Source organism: Dendrobates tinctorius, unplaced genomic scaffold (assembly GCF_039654945.1).
Source record: "Dendrobates tinctorius isolate UK_male_01 unplaced genomic scaffold, ASM3965494v1 ptg000015l, whole genome shotgun sequence".
Taxonomy (NCBI): Eukaryota; Metazoa; Chordata; class Amphibia; order Anura; family Dendrobatidae; genus Dendrobates; species Dendrobates tinctorius.
The window spans coordinates 41,147,526-41,169,218 of NW_027361683.1; the positions used below are offsets into that span (position 1 = coordinate 41,147,526).

Below are 21,693 nucleotides of genomic sequence, written 5' to 3' on the forward strand. Positions count from 1 at the left end.
TGTGCTTTTTTTTTTTTGTAGCAAACTTTGGAATTTTTTTCACCACTTAGATAAAAGAGAACATAGACATGTTTGGTGTCTATGTACTTGTAATGACCTGGAGAATCATAGTGGCAGGTTAGTTGTAGCATTTAGTTAACCTAGCAAAAAAGCCAAGCAAAAAACAGGTGTGGGATTGCACTTTTTTTTTTTTGCAATTTCACCGCACTTGGAATTTTTTTTCCGTTTTTGAGTACACGACATGCTAAAACCAATGATGTCGTTCAAAAGTACAACTTGTCCCGTAAAAAATAAGCCCTCATATAGCCATATTGACGGAAAAATAAAAAAGTTATGGCTCTGGAAAGAAGGGGAGCGAAAAACGGAAACGAAAACTCAAAAAAAGCTCCGATCATGAAGGGGTTAATCTGCATCACTTATTCTTGGAAATTTCTGTCGCAAGTAAGAAAAGGCTTCCGATTCTTTGTTCATTGCTTTAACAAAATTCTTCATAAGCCCAAGTATAATATGCAAAGAGGGATAAATATCTTTGCTGAATCAACAAGAGGATTATGTTTAACATTCTTCTGTCCAGCAACCAGGTTTACGCGGAGTGGCCAGTCCTTTCTGAAATAGTGCATTTCTTGTGCATGACTGTCCCACTCACAAATAATACAACAATACTTGGTATATCCAAGCTGAAGTCCAAGAAGAAGTGCAACAACTTTTAGATCACCCCATATGTTCCAGTTATAATTTCTATAATTAATGTTGGTCAACAGTAACTCCATATTCTCATACGTTTCTTTCATGTGTGCAGCATCTCCAATAGGTATAGAAGGATAGATATTTCCGTTGTGTAGTAAAACAGTCTTCAGACATAAAACTGACAAGTCAATGAACTGTCGCCATTCCTTCAGGTCATGTTCGCATCCAAGAGCACCAAACAACCCCAACACATCGTTGCAAAAGGTTAAACTGTCGACATGGTTGAAAAATTGATTAAGGTCTTCTTGACGACTGCGGAAAACAGAAACTCTTGTTACTGGTAATAAGAGGTTCCGTTCTTGTAGCATTGATCCCAATAATTCTGCCTGTCTCTTTGACAATTTCAAATATTTGGCTCACTCAGATCACCTTGACTGAACAGATGTGGATTAGATGTAGAAGGCTCAAAGTCTGGGTCTGCAGCAGTTTCATTTTCCACTGACATTGTTAGTTCATCTTCGTCATCCTCCATTGTCCATACTTTGGGCAACTTTGGAATACGAAGACTTTCATCGTGTGGCACTGGTCTTTTGGCTGAAGGAAGATTAGGATTTTCAATTGATTTCCTGTTCTTTGCTGAATACCCTGTTAGATTTGTAAGGCAGAAGTAGCAATCTGTTACATGATCTCTCTCTCCATATCATTGGGACAGCGAACGGCATTGAAGGTCCATTCAGCCATGCTCTAAGTATGTCAGTATTGTCTTTTTTATTCCTCCCCTGTCCAGGAGATGCGGTATACTCTGTACACGGTCAGCCGAATGATTCACTGCACCTGCGCGGAATTCCCATAAGTGCTTGCATATGTGTAGATCAGCGATTTATGTTATTTCAGTGGAAAATTCAAAATATACTGTTTCAGAAAAAGTTCATACAGTTTTTAGAATAATAACAGAATATTATAATGTTTCGTATCATTTCTCAAAAACCTTACGATAGGAAAAATCTGAAGTCATTTCTGAAATCAGGATGAAAAAAATCTATCTGGAGCACTCAAAATTGTCCAAGGGACAAAACCTTGATAACCGAGTGAAATTCGTGATTTCACTCCAGGGGGTTAAAGAAAAAAAAAATGCTGGATTGGTACTTTAAGCTGTCAGAGGCATATCCCCAAATGTGTCTCCCCTTTGCATTTACCCCACTTACGGATTAGATGACTGGCTATGTGCTGGTGTCAGATCCCTGCATTGTATAACCAGGACCCTCAGCTCCTTTTTAGGTGAATCATACTGAATAGAGAACTGGATCCAGCCGTGAACTTCTAGAGACCGGAAATCTCCTGCACTGAACAGACTCATCATGCTGCCAGAAAGCTGTAAAAGGAAACATGGCATTCAAGACATAATAAAAACTTGGGTATATTCAAAGATTTCAAAACCACAATAACCAAAAAAACGTGTTATATGTTAAACTATCAGAAGCAGAAGCTTCAAAAACATTACTAACAGCTCAATGACATATTGATTTGGTTGTGGAACTGGTGGTATGGACATTTCTCAAGGAGTCGTTTTTCAGCACACCAGGCTACATGATGCTTGTGCTACTGTGAGCGCCTGCATGGCCTAAACGTGCTACCATTACTTGCAACTGGGTCGCCCTCCCAGGGCCGTGGGGTACTCGGTACCGGGCCGGTGTCGGCGGGATGTGTCACAGCAGCAGTGACCCGGTCCGTGGCCCTGGGCGCCTAATTAATAGGGGAAGTTTGAATGGTGGAATGTAATTAATGGAATAGTTTGTGACGCCACCTGTGGTGTTCGGCAAGTGAGATGTTGAGCCGACGCTGCTTGCAGATCCTCTGGGGCTGGTGGTGTGTTGCAGCCAAGATGGTGAAGCTCCCCACAGGTGGAGCTGTAGCCCCAGGGCAGTGTAGATGTAGGGGTAGAGGAGAGGCACAAGCAGTGTAGAAGCTGTTACCCAGATGTAGCGGTGCTGGGTGTGTTGGCGCAAGAATCAATGGAGGACACCAGGCTTGTAGTTCCAAAGCTTTACTCACAGTCTGTAGTACACATACAGGTGCCTGCTCCGTGCTGTGTCCTCCATGTCAGGGACTCAATCAACCTCCAGGCCAGATGGAATGCTCCCTTCCAACGCATGTGCCTTTCTGAACGTCTCCTCTTATAGCGCCTTTAAGTGTGCCGGGATGCCGGGGATGGCGGTGGAGCAAATAATAATAATAATCTTTATTTTTTTATAGCGCTAACATATTCCGCAGCGCTTTACAGTTTGCACACATTTTCATCACTGTCCCCAATGGGGCTCACAATCTAAATTCCCTATCAGTATATCTTTGGAGTGTGGGAGGAAACCGGAGTACTGGAGGAAACCCACGCAAACACGGGGAGAACATACAAACTCCTTGCAGATGTTGTCCTTGGTGGGATTCGAACCCAGGACCCCAGCGCTGCAAGGCTGCAACGCTAACCACTGAGCCACCGTGCTGCCTAATGGCGGCTCCAGGTCTACAGGGGTCTCTGAAGGGACCTGCGCGGCTGCATCAGGTCCGGACGGGGGCTTCTCTTCCTCCGCTTCGGCTCCCAGAGCCGTGTACAACTCCTCTGGTGGTAGCGGCAGAGAGGGAACACTATACGCTACCGGTGGTATGGCAGCGGTTGCAGGCTCCACAAGGTCTGCCTGGAAAGATTCCGGTGCAGCAGCGGCAGGTACTGGTAGTGCGGGTACCGCAGGTGTAGGCCCCTCCTGGGCGCGCTGCAGCTTTAAGGTCCATAGCGCTTCCTGCCTCAGTTACAGGCGGCATGTCAGCTGGGCTATTTCGTCCTCCAGCTGCTGGCGGTTCATCTCGGACACTGGGTTGGAGCCTTCAGCCATGGCGCTGGGGAGGTCCAGCATAACCTCCTCACGCTCCGCAGGCCTCCTTCCTTCTCCTTCCAAGATGGCGTTCTGGCGTTCTTCTTCCTGTCTTGGCTCTTTTCCCGCCACTGGCTTCCGCTCCTCCTTCTTGGGGCGGCGTCTTCTTCCAGCTCCTCCATACCAAGCCAGTATACGAACCCCTCGGGGGGTGGGCCATGTTGCCGTTGCATAGTAGCTCAGGCAGGGGAGGCCCAGGACAGTTCGCGGTCTTTTCTTAGGACCTCCCATGTTGTCACGCCCTTCTTCACTGTGCCAGTGGCCATTTTTAATGTTCATTTTACAGTCTATTAAATTGGGTCTTCGGCATATCTTCAAAAACTTTAAGTCTTAGGCACACAGAACCCGATGGCATCGGGTCTCGCCATCCTGTCCGTGACACCAAGTTGGGTCGCCCTCCCAGGGCCGTGGGGTACTTGGTACCGGGCCGGTGTCGGCGGGATGTGTCACAGCAGCGGTGACCCAGTCCGTGGCCCTTAGCGCCCAATTAATAGGGGAAGTTTGAATGGTGGAATGTAATTAATGGAATAGTTTGTGACGCCACCTGCGGTGTTCGGCAAGTGAGATGTTGAGCCGACGCTGCGAGCAGATCCTCTGGGGCTGGTGGTGTGTTGCAGCCAAGATGGTGAAGCTCCCCACAGGTGGAGCTGTAGCCCCAGGGCAGGGTAGAGGAGAGGCAGAAGCGGTGTAGAAGCTGGTACCCAGATGTAGCGGTGCTGGGTGTGTTGGCGCAAGAATCAATGGAGGACACAAGGCTTGTAGTTCCAAAGCTTTACTCACAGTCTGTGTCCTCCGTGCTGTGTCTTCCGGGTCAGGGACTCAATCAATCTCCAGGCCAGATGGAATGCTCCCTTCCAACGCTCCACCAACATGTGCCTTTCTGAACGTCTCCTCTTATAGCGCCTTTAAGTGTGAAGTTAAGTACTCCCAGTACTGAGTTACACTGGAGTGCCTCCTGACAGATGTTCCCAAGAACTCTACTTGTACGGCAGACAGCTGTAGCCTGCTTTGGGGACTCCTTACTCCTGAGTCCCGGCTCACTATCAAGGTTGCTGTTGTGCCCCCAAGTCTTAGATGGGAGTAGTGCATTTACAGCCCACTACTCCACCGGTGTCTGCTGTAGGACCATTAGTATTCATACAATCTCGGGACCGGGCCCCGGCCTTGCGCTTAGAACTTTTAGGCAGGGTTCTTCCTCTAACCCACGTCCTCTGTTCCCTTTTACTCCTACGTTCCGTACTAGTCCTTGCTTCTTATGGAAGATCAGGTTTCAGTTCAATGTCCTTCTCCTTCTTTCCGTTCCCGTGCCAGCAGACCCAGGTCACTGAGATCTGCTGCAGCACCTCCTTCCTCCATCCCTCTCTCCCAGGGATCTTCTTTCCTCACTCCTCACCGAGTGACTCCCTCTCACTCACTGATTGACTGACTGACCTTTCCGCTCATTTATGTATTCTAACGCCACCTGCCTCCCAGCACGTTTCGTATTCCAAGCAGGGAGCCACCAAAGGTGCTCTGCTACACTCCAAGCAGGGAGCCGCAATGCAGCTTTGCTGAACTACCGTGTTGTGTGGGATGCAGGTGTTGGAGCGTGGTCAGGAGCCTCCAACTTACCTGGATGGTGGGGCACCACACCTCAGGAGGAGGTGCAGTACCTCTGTGGCGACTGAGCCTCAGGGGCGCCACACAACATTTCCGGACTTGTCTCACATTGAGCACATCTAGGAGGTAATTGCAAAAAGATGTGCCTGCAGTAGATCTTGATGATTTGCATGCCCATGTGTATTTAGTGTGTCAGAACAGACTTCAGAATAAATAAGATGTTTTGAGCATTTTTTTTTTTTATCATTTGCACATTATTAACATGTCTATATCCATGTTATTAACATGTCTATCTGTTGTGCGATTTCCAGAAATCTGACTTTTCCATTTTAATGTTGTGGATTGTTTATGCAAGTTCATTTTTGTAGATTAAATTTTCTCATGATCAATTTTCAAGAGTGCACCACTACCCTGCCTCACAGCTTCCTGCGTATGGAGGGGGCAGTAATCTTGTTAAGATTGGTAGTGCTGGCCAGTGGCATGGTTAAGCTAAAGAAAGCTAAATAAACATTTCACTGGTCAACACAAAAAAATCATCAGCAAAGGTAATATGTCTGTTATGGAGTTTGATGTGCTAATTCCAAAAATATGCTTAGTTTTGCTCTATCCCATAACATTTCTGAGAGAAGTATTTTTGTTATTACGTTATTTCTGCATTTTCAATATATGTGTTTTTTCCTATGTTATTCTCATTTCTTTGCTTGTCTTATTTAATTGTGAATTGTCTTACAGACTTAAAGAGACAACATCAGTAAAGGTTTTAGTGAGTTTTATGGGAAGGCGTATTGACAGTGCAGTCAACCAATGACTGTTTCTTGGAAAGTCACATGTTATGGGGAGGGGCTAACTCTTATGAGGCAGTAAGAAAAGGATGGTGATGGCAGCAAGGACTGGGTGTGTGAGACTCTGACACAGGGCGATAGAAGGGAAGGCAGCGGACAGCAGCCATTGTGAGAGGATTTTCAATGCATTTCTGGGAGGGAAAGTCACCTCAGAGGAAAGAAAACAGCTCAGCCACTGAGGTGTAACTGAGTGAGGTTCTCCACAGAGAGAACCTGAAAGCAGCCAATGTCACACTGAGAATCTTCCTGTCTGCAAATGTTCATCTGTAAGGAATAGGCTAACCCATTTACCTCACAACTGTAGTTATCTATCAGATTACCTCCAGTAAAATCAGTTCTAAATACAAACTGCCTCTGTCATCTGTGGGGGAATATCTACATATAGTCAGTCGTCTCATTGTATTTTTTTTGCGGTTGTCACCACCATCGAACTGAACTTACTCTACTGTTTGATCTGATTTAAAGGAGAAAAATGCCCCAACAGTGCATTCATCATCCAAACAGATTCTGCTATGTGTGTGGTTCTTTTACACGAAAAGGCCAAGTACGTTCAATCACTCATGATATTAAAAATACGTACCAGATGTACTTTACGTGTCCACTTGGTGATCAAGACAAAAGCTGGGCCCCTCATGTGATATGCTCAAGTTGTTGAAATGGTCTTTGTGACTGGTTGAATATGAGGATAGTGGCTAGGGAGCAGCCAGAACGCTTTACTCAACATGAATTAAGTGATCTCTTCAGAGATCTTTCATTGTCAAGAGATAAAGCTGAACTTTTTGCATCTAGGTTGAAACAGAAGAATCTTCTTCATGATGATGTCAAAGTGTGCTATTACCGAAACAGAAGTAACACTTTAACTCAAATTTTCACAGTTGATGGACCAATAGTGTACTGTAACAATGTGAATGGCCTCTTTGAAGAACTGAATCAAGAGTACTTTGCTGCAGATTGGCGATTGTTTATTGACTCATCCCAGAGAAGCTTGAAAGCAGTGTTGCTTCACAATGGAAATATGAAATTATCAATCCTTGTTGCTCACTCATGTCATCTAAAGAAAACTTATGAAAATCTGTCAGTTGTTTTGCATGCTATACAGTATAAGCATCATCAATGGAATATCTATGGAGAATTGAAAGTGATTGGTCTGCTAATGGAATGCAAGGAGGTTTCACAAAATATTGTTGCTTCTTGTGTTTATGGGACAGTAGAAATACAGTAGAGCATTATGTTTGTAGTGATTGGGGACAGAGAAACATCTATGCTTCAGGTCATGGGCGGACATACCGCATGTGCAGCCTGTGCAGCTGCACCGGGGCCCAGAGGTGGAGGGGGGCCCCTGCAGGGTGGCTAATAATGAGGGCAAGCTGACCTGTTTATCCGGCCCCGAGGCTCCGGGGGGCCTCTGGCCAGATTGCCCTCATGTGCGGCAGGCAGGGAGTGATTCCTGCAGCTCCGCTGCCTACAAGAGAAAATAGCTGTGGAGTGGAGCTGCAGGGATCCGTCCTGCTCCCTGCCCGTGCTTCCTGTCTCTGACACAGCGCAGCTGGATGAAGTCATCATTCAGCGTGGCTGTGCCAGAGAGAGGAAGCTGCCAGGACAGTGTTGCTTCAGCAGTGGGAGAGTGTGTGGAGAGGTGAGAGGTGCTGTGTGTGGGTTTTGTTGCATATACAGTATGTGTTGTGTGTGTGTAGAGATGAGTGGTGGTGTGTGTGTGTGCGTGCATGCATAGCGCTGCTGGGGAATGTGCAGAGAGGTGAAGGAGAGGGCAATGATGGGGGTAATGGGGAGAAGGCAATGATGGGGTGATGGAGAGGGAAATAATGGGGATGGTGGGGGAGGAGGAAATGATGGAAGTGGTGGAATGGGCAAGGATGGGGATGGTGGGGGAGGAGGAAATGATGGAGGTGGTGGCAAGGGCAATGATGGGGATAAGGAGAATGCAATGATGGAGGTGAGGGAGAAAGACATTGATGGGAGTGGTGGGGAAGAAGGCAATCATGGGGGTGGTGGGGGAGAATGCAATGATGGTGGTGGTGGAAAGGGCAATGATGGGGATGGTGGGGGAGGAGGAAATGATGGAGGTGGTGGAAAGGGCAATGATGGGGTGGAGGAGAAAGCAATGATTGTGGTGGGGAGAAGGTAATGATGGTGGTAGTGGAAAAGACAATGATGGGTGTGGTGGGGAAGAGGGCAATGATGGAGGTGGTGGAGGAGAAAGCAATGAAGGAGGTGGTGGTGGAAAGGACAATGATGGTGGTTGTGGAAAGGGCAATAATGAGGGTGGTGGGGGAGGAGGAAAAGACGGAGGTGGTGGAATGGGCAATGATGTAGTGAGGGAGAGGACAATAATGGGATGCGGGGGAAACACGGGTATTACATACCTGGTAATGTGTTTTTTCATGAGACATGACGGCACCACGAGAGAGGGGATCCGCCCTACAAGGACAGGAAACCTTCAAGATAAAAAGGGCGGCTCCTCTCTCCGCATCAGTTGTTTTACAGAGCACGAGAGGAACTCCGCAGGTTAGTGTACACATAAATAATACAACTTTAATACTGTTAAATTTCCAACACCAAGGGAGTGTATAATACTAACGAAACACCCAACTAATGACGTGATAGGGCGGGAATATAAGGGTGCCGTCATGTCTCATGAAAAAACACATTACCAGGTATGTAATACCCGTGTTTCTCCATTCTACATGACGGCACCACGAGAGAGTTACAGAGATTTGTATTCTCTTTTAGGGGGGATCACTGCCTGTAATACTCTTCTCCCGAATGTGAGATCAGAGGTAGCAGATAGGTCTAATCTATAATGTTTGAAAAAGGTAGACGGAGAGGACCAAGCGGCCGCCTTACAGATTTGGTCGATGGAGGCGTCCGCTCTCTCCGCCCAGGACGTTGCCATGGCCCTCGTGGAATGGGCTTTTGGGCCCTCTGGAACAGCCCTGCCTGCACTACCATATGCTAGTATGATGGCCTCTCTCACCCATCTAGCTATAGTTTGCTTAGAGGCTTTAAGGCCCTTCCTTGCCCCCTGGTATGAAACAAATAGGGCCCTCTATTTCCTCCAGGGTTTTGTCATCTCTAAATATTGTAGGATACATCTCCTAACATCTAAGCAATGTAGCCTCTCCTCCTTCTTGTTACCGGGGTTAGGACAAAAGGATGGCAAGACTACTTCCTGAGCTCTGTGGAATTTCGACACTACCTTAGGGAGGTATGCTGGGTCTAATCTTAAGACAACTCTATCGTCCATAACCTGAGTGTATGGCGGGTCTGCTGACAGTGCGTGTAAGTCCCCCACCCTACGTGCCGATGTAAGTGCCACTAATAAGGCTGTTTTTAAAGTTAACACTTTATCTGATGTCATGTCTAGTGGTTCAAATGGACTTTCTGTTAGAGATGATAGGACTAAGTTTAGATCCCAGGGAGGAGGTTTAGGAGATGGGACAGAGTTAGCCCTAGTACAGGCCCGGATAAACCTGGCCACCCATCTATCATTTGCTAGGTCGTAGTTGAATAATGCTGCCAGGGCTGAAACGTGTACTTTGAGGGTGCTGACAGCTAAGCCCAAGTCTAAACCCCTTTGCAGAAACTCTAGCACTGCCCTCACCGGTACTTCTCCCTCCCGTATTGGGCCTGAGGTGGACAAAAATTTTCTCCATATTCTCCCGTATATTTTTGTAGTCACTGGCTTTCTGCTACTGATTAGGGTGGAAATTAACCTTTGTGAAAACCCTTTTTTCTCTAACAGTGACCTTTCAAATTCCAGGCTGTCAAATGCAACCTGGAGTTCGGAGGGTGATTGAAGGGACCCTGTGTTAGGAGGCCGTGGTCCTCTGGGAGTACCCATGGGTCCGTCACCGACATCACTCTTAGCCAGTAGAACCACGGCCTTTTTGGCCAAAAGGGAGCTATCATAATTACTCTGGCTCGGTCCTCCCTGATCTTCTTCAGGACTAACGGAATGAGGCATATCGGGGGGAAGGCGTACAGGAGACCTGATGTCCATTTTATCCTGAAGGCGTCTACCGCCAGTGGCATGTCTGCTGGACTTAGAGAGCAGAACTTTTGAACCTTTCTGTTGGTTTTTGAGGCGAAGAGATCTATTATGGGTTTCCCCCACATAAGCATAATCCGTTGAAAAATGGACTCTTTTAGGCACCATTCGCCTTGCTTCAACCGGTTCCTGCTCAGAAAGTCTGCCTTCAGGTTGTCCACACCTCGGATATGCAGGGCCGATAATGAGAGAAACTGACGTTCCGCTAGAGTCAGTATTCTTCCCGCTATTTTCATTAATGACCGAGAACGGGTGCCCCCCTGATGGTTCACATATGCTACTGCTGTACAATTGTCTGATAGGACTTTCACGTGATGTCCTGTCAGGTGTGTCAGTAAACCTTCCAGCGCCCTTTCGATGGCTAGCAGCTCCCACTCGTTTGAGGATAGATCTTTTTCGTTCTGAGCCCAAGGATCTTGAAGCCATAGGGTGTCTAGATGGGCTCCCCAGCCCCAGGGGCTGGCATCTGTCGTGACTACTCTGGAGGCTGTATATGTCCAGGGTACTCAGCTTGGAGAGGACTCTATCTGTAACCACCACCTGAGTGACTGGAGTACAGGGTCCGGGATGGTGAGCTTTTGCTCTAACTGCCCCTGAAGCCTCAGATCGTTTTGTAACACACACCACTGAAGTTCCCTTGTGTGAAACTGAGCCCATTTTATTGCTGGTATGCAGGAAGTTAGGGATCCCAACACTGACATGGCTTTCCTCAGAGTCATTACTGGCTTTCTTAATGTTGTCCTGATTAGGTTTTTGATTTTTTCTTCTTTTTCCTCTGGGAGGCGACATTCCTGCATCACCGAGTCTATTGTTAGGCCCAAAAAATTCTGGATCATAGTTGGTTCCAGTTTGGATTTTTTGAGGTTCAGCTGCCAACCCAGAGTCTGAAGTGTCTCCATCACTATCTTGACTTGTTCCTGACAGTGAGAGAAATCTCTCCCCACTATCAGGAAGTCGTCCAGATATGGTATTACCAGGGCATCTTTTTCCCTGAGATGTGCCGAGACCTCCGCAATTAATTTCGTGAAGACCCGGGGGGCTATTGCTACCCCAAAGGGCAGAGCCCTGTATTGAAAGTGATGCCACTGAGATTTTATCTGGACTGCCACCCTGAGATATTTGCGGTCTTGCTGCCGGATCGGGACATGATAGTAAGCATCCTTGAGATCCAGGACCGCCATGTAACACCGAGGAAAGAGGAGTTTCACTGCAGATCTTATGGTTTCCATCTTGAATGATGGGACTATCAAATATCTGTTGAGGCCTTTCAGATTTATAATTGTCCTCCAGGAATTGTCTGGTTTCTTTATTAGAAATAGGGGGGAGTAAAAGCCTTCCTTTTTTTCTTTTTCCGGAACTTCTTCCAGTACGAGTTTCTGTATGAGTGACAATACCTCCTCTTCCAGACTCTCTTGTCTTTCTTGAGAAGATTGCACTGGAGTCTGAATGAATTTTTGTGGTGGCCAATGGTGGAACTTTAATTCCAGACCTGACCCTACTATCTGTCGGATCCAGGTGCTGGATGAGATTCTCTTCCAGGCTGGGAGGAAGTGAGAGAGCCTTCCCCCCACATTAGAAGGACCGTCACTGGGAGGGTTTTTTGGCTTCCCTGGAGGGCTTGCCGAAATAGAAGCCTCTCCCTCCTCTGTATCGCCTGTCAGAATTGTTTTTGTCTTGATCTCTGAATTGTTGCTTTCTGAATTTTCGGCCCCTCTGAAAGGAGCGCCGAAACACTTGAAATGGTTGTTTTGGAAAATTTTTCTTTGTATCACCCGCTTTTTCCAATACGTCATCCAATGCAGGTCCGAACAAGAAATTTCCCTCACATGGCAGAGAGCACAGTTTCATCTTTGCCTGAGTGTCCCCCGGCCAGCATTTTAGCCATACTGCGCGCCGTCCTACATTGGTTAAGGCTGCTGACTTTGCTGCTAGTCTGGCCGAGTCTGCAGAAGCCTCTGCGAGAAAGTCTGCCGCCGCTCTAATAGCCGGTAATGCTTCCAGAATTGACTCTCTGGGAACTCCACGTTCTAGTTGATCCTCCAAGTTGTCTACCCATATCTTTAGAGACCTAGCCACACACGTAGCTGAGATAGCCGGTCTTAGCGCCCCAGCCGAGGTTTCCCAGGCTGTCTTAAGGCAATTGTCAGTCTTCCGGTCCAGCGGTTCTTTCAGAAACCCCAGATCCTCAAAGGGTAGGGAGGTTTTCCTGGCGACTTTTGATATTGCTACATCGATTTTGGGAGCCCTATCCCAGGATGAGGATGCCACTTCCTCAAAGGGATACCTCCTCTTCAGAGAATTAAATATCTGGGACTTTTTCTCTGGTTTTTCCCATTCGCGTTTTATGAGCTCTTCTATTTGCTCATTAATAGGGAAGGTCTTACGCTTTATCTTTTGTAGTCCACTGAACATGAGTTCTTGGGCTGTCTTTTTTGCTCGCTCCTCTACCAGCCCCATGGTAGATCTGATTGCTTTAATAAGTTCATCCGTAGATTCTACTGGGAACGTATCTTCCCCATCTGAGCTACTATCTGAATCGTGCGTTTTATCTGAGTCCTCCTCTGATCCTGTATAGTCTTCTTGAGAGACCCCTGAGGGGCTGGATCTACCCCTAGTTTTCCTATCTGCGTCCGCAGATTGTAATGCACTTACTGACTTACAAACCTCTGTTTGAATTAGGGACCTCAGACTATCCGAGAATGAGGGAGTCTCCTCCGCTATTGTTTTGTTAATACACTCCTGGCATAACTTTTTATTCCAGGCTGTTCCTACGGGACTTTTGCATAAAGCACATTCTTTATTCTTAGATTTTCCCCTACTTTTCTTAGGGACTTTCTATACTCCACCCCGCCAATGTATGTAAGAGAGGGAGGAGAGGGAAGAGAGGAGACAAGAGAAAGAGAACAGACATTAGAGTACTGGACTTTCTCGTAGTTCACTCACCACTCGGACGCTTTCACAAAACGGGCACCGGATCTGGAGGCTGACTGGTCTTCTCACTGTCTCCTAAGGAGACTAGGGACCCCTCCTTCTTGCGTTGACGATCCGCCCGTGCGCTGCCCGAGCGGCTTCCACTGCTGCTGCGGCGTGTCTGGCTCTTTTCGTGTGAGCTTGACCGCCTTTCCTTCGCTTCCTGGCGTGGTTGTATATGCTCTGGCGAGGGGCTCTCCATCCTGCCGTATATGTCTGCTGCTATCCTGTGCTGAGAGCAGTCACACCTGACCATGTAATGGTGTAGTGACGCCAGCCACTACCGGTTTAAATAGCAGCCCCCAGCTTCCAGCTGCTTAGCATGAGCCAAATGAGAGCAGTCTCTTTTTTTTTTTTTTTTTAGACCAACTGGTCTTGCACCTGCCGCGCCTCTGTGTGGACGTGCGTGCGCGCGCATGCGTGCTCCGTGCCCCTCCCGGGACCGTGCGCACCTTCTGCTTCTCCCAGGCCCCGTGGTGTCGTGCGCGCCGCTCTACTTCCGGGTCGCCGCACTACTTCCGGTTCGTCGGCCATGATGCGCGCTCTCAGTGCGCGCGCCTCCCGGTGCGGCCCGGCCGAGTGAGCGCCTGCATTTCGGGACCCCCGGACACCTCTTACCTGCATGGTGGACCCCATCTCCCTGCTCTGGCGCAGGTATGTGCGGAACGACCTCCGCTGCGGGGTCCGGTGTCTGGTGCTCACAGGGAGGGTACACAATCTGTGGCCTCCGAGGAGCTTTTCTGCCCGGGCACTGATGTGCCTCCCGGGCTGCATGGCCACTATATGTCAACAGGGAGGGACACTATCAGTGGCCTCCCTGGACCTCCTCGCCTCCGTTCGCCTGGGTATGCCCGGCTGTGGCCATGCTCTCGCTCAGGGGGGGCATAGGAATATATGGCCCCCGAGGCGACTACCGGTACCTGGTGACGGGTGTAGCAGACCGGTGCCTGCCAGTAATCACCCGACCCAGGCCCAGGCATCCTCTTCTTTCTTCCATCAAGAGGTTTTCATCTTGAGGGTTCCCCATCGAGGACAGGAAACCAACTGATGCGGAGAGAGGAGCCGCCCTTTTTATCTTGAAGGTTTCCTGTCCTCGTAGGGCGGATCCCCTCTCTCGTGGTGCCGTCATGTAGAATGGAAAAAAGGACAATGAGGGGTGTGGGAGATTGGGATGGGAGGAAGGGGGACTTATAATGGGCTTAGGAACAGGGGGAGGTGAATGAAGATATTATCTCTTATTATGTCTAACACAGTCCCTTAGTATATAGTGTACTCACTAATTCTGTATAACACCATCCTTAGTTGCATAGTTTCCTCTTTTATTATGTATAACACCGGTTTCATATGTCCTGATATTTCTGGTTCCGGAAAAAACGTTACCGCAGATATCCTTGTCTGTGTGTCCGTGTATCAGTTTGTCACGTTCGTGTGGCATCCGTTTGCTATCCATGTGCTGTCCATATGCTGTCCGTGTATTGAAACAATTTGTTTCAATGTTAACCCTATGACTTTTAGAACGCATACGGATGGCACACGGACGCCATCCATGTGCGGTACGTGTTTACACGGACCCATTAATGTGTTTGCACTGACCCACTGACCATGGATAGCATGTGACTTAAATATGAGTGTCTGAGCAAAGGGTCTGAATACTTATGACCATGTGATATTTCAGTTTTTCTTTTTTAATAAATCTGCAAAAATTTCTACATTTCAGTTTTTTTTCAGTCAAGATGGGATGCAGAGTGTACATTAATGAGAAAAAAATGAACTTTTTTAATTTACCAAATGGCGGCAATGAAACAAAGAATGAAAAATTTAAAGGGGTCTGAATACTTTCTGTACCCACTGTATATAGGGACAACCCTGAAAAATCATATCAACAACAGTATAATGTCAAGAACTTTTAATTTCTGCTCATATTTTGGTTTCTATTTTGCATGTGAAATTATTTTGGTTCAATAAAAACAGTTTTTTTATCGTGAAGCATTTTTTTCTGATATGTAGATTACTGTTTTCTTAATGTCACCAGTATATTTCCTGTATCTTATAATAACGATGCTGCTCCATGGAAACTATACGTGCTACAGAAAAACTATATACATTTTTTAAATTAGGACAAAAAAATGATTCAGAAAAGTACAAAGTTACCTACAATGATTACAAAAAATATTTTGACTGTCTCAGACTTGTCAAGGGAGTCTCCTCCAATCACGGAGGCTGGCAGGTCCATGTTTAAAAAGAGGGCGCTCCCCGGGTACTGTCGGTCTTTCTCAGTCATCAGCAGGTCTCTTAAGTATACGGTCACTCTTAGGCAGAGAGGGTGCAGTACTCACTGTCTCCTAGTGTACGGCACCTGGCTTAGCTCCGCAATGCTGGCACAGATAATTCCCCCAGCACCACAGCTCCTATTCCAGGCAGAAGCAGCACGGCCTGTCACAGGGCCAGCACTCACTGGAGGGGGAAGCAGGGCGCGCTCTCCTCTGCTCTGCGTGCTTCACTTACTTGGCCCCAACCCCTGCTGCAGCGCGTGCTTTTCCTTATACCTCTGTGTCAGCATGCTCTCTCTGGGCTCTCCCCACCCCCTCTTGTCAGCAGGAAACTCAGTCTCTCCTCGCCTTCCCCCCTGCAGCAGGGGAAGGTCCGCCTCCCTCAGGCTTCCCCCCAGAAACAGAGGATGCAGCCCCTTCAGTTCCCGACCAGGCATGCAGGTACCCACAGTTCGGTTCACCTCCTTGCAATCCCCCTCTCTTAAAGCTCGCCATTCCACGGGCGAGGGTTCATCGTACTCCACGGTGCTCACCTGAGGATCTACAGCTGCCCATAACTTGCAACTCCTCCTGTCTCGCCGGCACCAATTTCTTCCAGTAAGGTTGATCAAAGATACTCCCATCCTCATCTTCATCTCCAACAGCTGCAGAAAAAATTACTTTGGACGAACTTGGCTTTGTCTTCTTCTTTTTAGCTTTGCCGCTAGCAGACGTTTGAATAGACAGTTCGTCCTTTTGTTTGTCGTTATTGGAAACTTTAGGGACTCCTTGCTCGGGTTCCTCAGTCTGGGGGCTTAGTACAGGTAAATCTTCTCCATAGCTCCTCCCCCCCTCTTTGACAAGAGCATTCTCGTCAAAACTAGAATCATGGATAAACATAGGATGCAGCACCTTAATTTCCCGACCAGGCATGCAGGTACCCATGGTCCGGTTCAGCTCCTTACTAGTGAAGCTTCATGGGGTTCTCTCCAATGTGGTGTCAGATTGGGTTCCCAATTATTTTCTAAGTTCTGAAACGCTTTCTGTTCTCAACTTAGGGTGTTGTCCTTTTCCTCTGCTTTCAATCCTCATTCGAATGGACAGACTGAGTGCATTATTCAGAATTTAGAGACTTACCTCTGTTTGTCTTCGAAAACCAGGAGGATTGGGCATTTTTCTTACCATTGGCCGAGTTTGCTATTAATGATCATCGCCAAGAATCTACCAGCAAGTCACCATTCTTGGTGCATACGGTTTCTATCCACAGTTTGGTACTTTTAGTGGGGGATGGGTTTTGAGAGTCCCTGAGGAGGAATGTTTTACTTTGTTGCTCTCTTTAATGTGGCAGGGGTTCAAGGTAATTTGAAGATCATGGGAAACAGGTACAAATGTATGGCTCACAGGAAACAATCACCAGGTCAGGACTTAAGTATGCATGACTTTATGTGGTTGATCCCTTCCTGGAAACTGGGACCTAGGTTTATTGGCCCCTATAAAATAACAGCTGTCATTAACCCTGCAGCTTTTTGTCTTGGGTTACCTCAGGCTCTTAAGATCCACAATGTGTTCCACAAGTTTCTGCTCCAGAAATATGTTGAACCTCTTGAGTTCTCTCCCCTTTCACCACCCCCAGTCATTGTTGATGATAATTTGGAGTTCCAGATTTCAATGATTCTTGAGTCTCATCTTCAGTGTTGTTCCCTGCAGTGCTTTGTGCACTGGAGGGGTTATGGTCCAGAAGAGAGGATGTGGGTTTCTGCATCAGAGGTTAATACCCCTATACTGGTTCATTCATTCCATGCCTCTCACCCTGAGAAACTGGGTCCTGAGTGTCTGGAGGCCACTCGTAGAAGGGGGATACTTTCACGGGTGTATCAGGTGTGACAGACTGTCATTCTGGATCTGGCTGTAGAAGGTCACTGAGCCTGGCCCTGCAGGCACATTCTGAATGTCTGCTGTGGAGTGATATCCTTCTCCCTCTACGACCTAGCAGTGCGCTACACCGTTTGCTGCTGATTAACCCACCCTTCCTGCAGGCTTAAATACCTATAGTCGCTTCAGCAAGACGCTAGTGATAGGTCTATTTACCTCTGTCTGTTGGAAATGCTAGATGTCAACTAGTTTCTTCTTGGAGCCTCTTGGAGGATTGCTGGTGTGAGCGATCTTGTGTCTTCTCAAGCTACTTTTCCTTTGGGAATGGGTGACTTCATTCTCCCTCCCAGGCCCATTTTTTTGTTACCCCTTCAAACAGTAGTCAATAAAACCATGAGTAGAAGACTTCTATTGGTTTTACACAATATAAAATTGGTCAATGCCCTAAATATGGGTGCTTTAAGCTATAGGACTTAAAGAAGCCCTCCCATCAAATGTTTTCCATAGTTAGAAGAAAACATATGTGGATCTTCAATAATAAAAAATAAAAACTTTCTAGAAATCCCTTGGGTAAACAAGAGAAATTTGACAAAATTTGCAATCCATGGATCAGGTATTTTGATTCATATATTTTTAGATTAGGCGCACCGACAGTCTTATCTCTCTCTCCATCCTCTCCTTTTTTGGACAGCGGGATTTGGATTGCTATGAGTGCATTATTTTGTTTTGTGTCTGCTATGCTTTCTAATTGTAAAATCGGAGATTTGTGGATGTAATCCGCGCTGCTGAATAAATAGGAGTCCAGACGTATTGAAGATAAAGAATGGTGGTTTATTCTCCGCGTTTCAAAGTCTATATGACTTCTTCCTCAGGAGATAACCACATGTATTGATATACATTCTCTCTCTTCAATACATCTGGACTCCTAATTATTCAGCAACGCGGATTACATCCACAAATCTCCGATTTTACTGTTCCTAACATGGTCACTTGCTGACCCATGGATCTGCGGCAGCTAAGAATTCGATTGCATTTATATGCCTTAATGAAAAGGAGCATCAGTTGAGCACCATCTGAAATACAGATCTTGAATGTACATCGGATAAGACCCTATTTTGCACTTATTTTTCCTGCAGTTTCTTTTGTTGGTTATGCTTTCTAATTGAGATATTAGGATTTCTATATCGAGTGAAAATAAGTCAATTGTAAGCAATATCTTTCTGCCACAAAAATGTTTTCCTTCTTCAATATTGGTTAAAATGTATTCGTATTGTTTATGTTACACTTTATTACAGAAAATCAATAAAACCTGTGAAATATAAGGTAAAGTTGAGAAGGCCTGTTTCACCTTGCTGTAAATGTGTGTTGAAATCTCAGGGCAAAAAGGTTAGCCTTATTACAAAGAGAATGATAGCTATGATGAGTATATACAAGTGAACATGTTAAGCAGAAAGAGATTTGAATCAACACAAGGCTGAACTGAAATGTCATCAGAAATTGGGCCTTTAAGCAATGTTTAGCTCAACATAAAAGATAATAAAAATAGTTTTAACTTTTAATAAGCATGCAAGGCTGCTACTATAAATCCTGTATATATAAGAATGGAGACTTTTATGTATATGTGTGGCCAATTCTCCACTTATACTCCACCTGGAGATAACAGCCAACAGACAGTACTCCATGTAGGTGAGACACTAATATATCAGAAATGTATGGCATATGTCCAGAATATGATAACTGTGATCAAAATAACCCTTGTATGTCTGTTTTTATTACTGGAAAATAGCAGGCAATAAAACAACGTAATGGTTTGAAAGTGCTATATTCTTGTACTGATACGTTGGTTGTACCCTCTCCCACAGTCTGTTTAAACTACTGCAATTTAAAATAATGAAAACAGTAAAAACTAAAAAATTGTGAAGACATCATCTTACAGATTTATTGCCCAGAGTTGGCACAGATGGGCTGTAGTTTAGATTTCTATGTCCACTTTCCCCTACAGTCAAGTCATTTTCAGTATGGTTTTCCTGAAAAGATATCAAACAGTGATACCTATTATATAGCATATGCTTACTACTAAAGAATACCTGATGTTCAGTTTTTTAGTCATATTACCTCTCCAGTTGACGATAAGTCTATCTCTTCCATTCCCAGGTCTCCAACACTAGGTATGCGACGACGCAGAGGAACAACATCTTTGAGTAAAAATAAAGTTATGTAAGATTAATAAAGAGGATATTATGAGTTATTAGTACTTAACTGCCAAGCAAGGTTTAAGTTAGCCACACATCTAAGATATGACTGATTAAATACATTGAGGCTGTTCCTAATCTTAATTGTCAGCTTCATAGCAGATATGTTTCAATGATGCTAACAGGTCTAGAGGGTATTGTGGAAAGCTCTAGCAGGTAGCAGGTCATATGATGCTCCCTTGCAAAATAAGGTGTGCAAAGCAGCTTTCCTTCACGATGGAGAAAGCGGTCTTGTGTCACCTACTAGAAGTAGCTATCCTATGAGTCAATGTTCATCTTCAATTGACTGTTTTTCATTTTTGTAAAAGACATTAGTTTGGCTAAATATACAAAGGTGGAAAGGCTCCTAAAAGGGTGAAACAACCTCCAGTAGGTGGCACTAGAGAGACAACCTTTTGCAGGGGCAGAGCTAATTTACATACAACATCACTGACAGTTATGACCATTGTGGCATTTTCTATTTGACTTCCTATGCACCAATTTAAATAAAAAAACACATCAGTATGTTTTTCAGGTCAGACTGAGCCATACATGGCCAATGTTGTCAAGTGGCAAAACTTGCTCATAGCAACTAGTCACAGCTCAGCTACTTTTAACCAGCTCTGGTGAAATGAGAGATGCTTAGTGATTGGTTGCAAGGAAAACTGTTGCTCATAGAAACCAATCACAGCTCAGCTTCTTTTGAACAGCTCTGGTGAAATGAAAGATGCCTTGTGATTGGTTGGTGATACACACATGCATACATTCAGTTTCATATATATATATATATATATATATATATATATATATATAGATACTACAGAGGGACAAATGTATTGGGGACATGTTACCTAAACATCTGAAGTTTGTTTATACAAAAGCTCAGAATTTGGGCCTTTTACTAGCACCAACAAAAATGGTTATTCCCAGTGACAAGACAAATAAGAATCAAACATTGCTTACTGGTCCCAAAGTACAAACACCTGGCTTCGTACCATGTCGGAAATGTACATGCTGTAAACGGACATCAATTGCAAAAAAGCTCCCCACCTGCTTTATGGACCCAACAAAAACTAATCAGTACTATATTAAGAACAATATTACATGTCAAACCACAGGGATCATCTATATCCTAAAGTGCCCATGTGACAAAATTTATGTTAGTCGAACTAAAAGAGGCGCCTGACGGACAGAATCAAGGAACATCTTGACAATATAAATAAGGGATTCAAAGGGCACCCACTGTCCTGTCATTTCCTGGAAAAACAATCGATCTTGTTCTGGGGTTTCCTTCCTTGGCATCCAGGTAGTGCATCATAACCCAAGGGGGCTGACTTTTTGAAAGCCTAGAGTAGAATCTAGATGGATTTTTAGTCTTGATAGTTTAGCCCCTAACGGCCTAAACCAAGAGATTGAGTTATATGCGTTTTAATTAGCTCTTCCTCCCACAATTAACTGCCCTTCAATTCATGCAGTATCTCCCAGATATCAAGGCTTATATCTATAGTAATATTGTTGAAAATAGTCTAACATACATACATATATTTGTAGGATAAAAGTAGCGCATCAATATATTAATGTATGCACTTATTAATCGAGTATTGAATTAATAGCTTAGTGGATAAAAGGGAGATATGCATGGAGTGCATATTATTATCCTTTTAGAGTATGCACAATTTTAAACAAATATATTTACAATTTTATTTTTAATTTTTATTTTAGCTTTTTATTCTTATCTTTATGTCCCTACTTTTACATACAGTATTTATTTTTTCATTTTATACATCCATACATCTTAATATACCTTGATTTTAACATAGAGTTTGATATAATTTCTGACTTCACTTAGGGTCAAAATATATATATTTTAACTAATATATTAATAAAAGTTTATATTTTAAATCAAACATACTCATCAATTCAATCATTTATGAACTTATTAATTTGATTAGTCATACACTAATATGCAAGTATACACAATAGAGATATTTGCATCTATTTATACATACCAGCAGTAATCTGGACTATATAATTGTCATAAAGGGGGTCTGCAGCTTAATTAACATTATAAATATTAACACAGCTATTCAAATATTTGAAGCATTTTGACCCCTATTGTGGCACAATGTGGCCTTCATTACAATCAACAGTAAAGATAAAGGGTCCTAAGCAAACGAAGCTAACAAATCCTCAGCATCACCCAGACATTCAAATTAGTGACTGGTGGTGTCCGTGACCAAGTTTACAGTG

General features: G+C 45.1%; 1 protein-coding gene across 2 annotated transcripts in view; it reads right to left on the reverse strand.

Annotated features, from left to right (window-relative positions):
* Positions 1–21,693, reverse strand: part of SYTL1 (synaptotagmin like 1) — a 308,605-nt gene that overhangs the window by 60,209 nt on the left and 226,703 nt on the right. For both annotated transcript variants that reach the window (XM_073563993.1, XM_073563991.1), the window contains exons 7-9: positions 19,328–19,407; positions 19,147–19,239; positions 1,893–2,059 (exon numbers count right to left, since the gene is read on the reverse strand). In XM_073563993.1, coding sequence (XP_073420094.1) covers positions 1,893–2,059; positions 19,147–19,239; positions 19,328–19,407 — 340 coding nt within the window. The remainder of the gene's footprint in view (positions 1–1,892; positions 2,060–19,146; positions 19,240–19,327; positions 19,408–21,693) is intronic.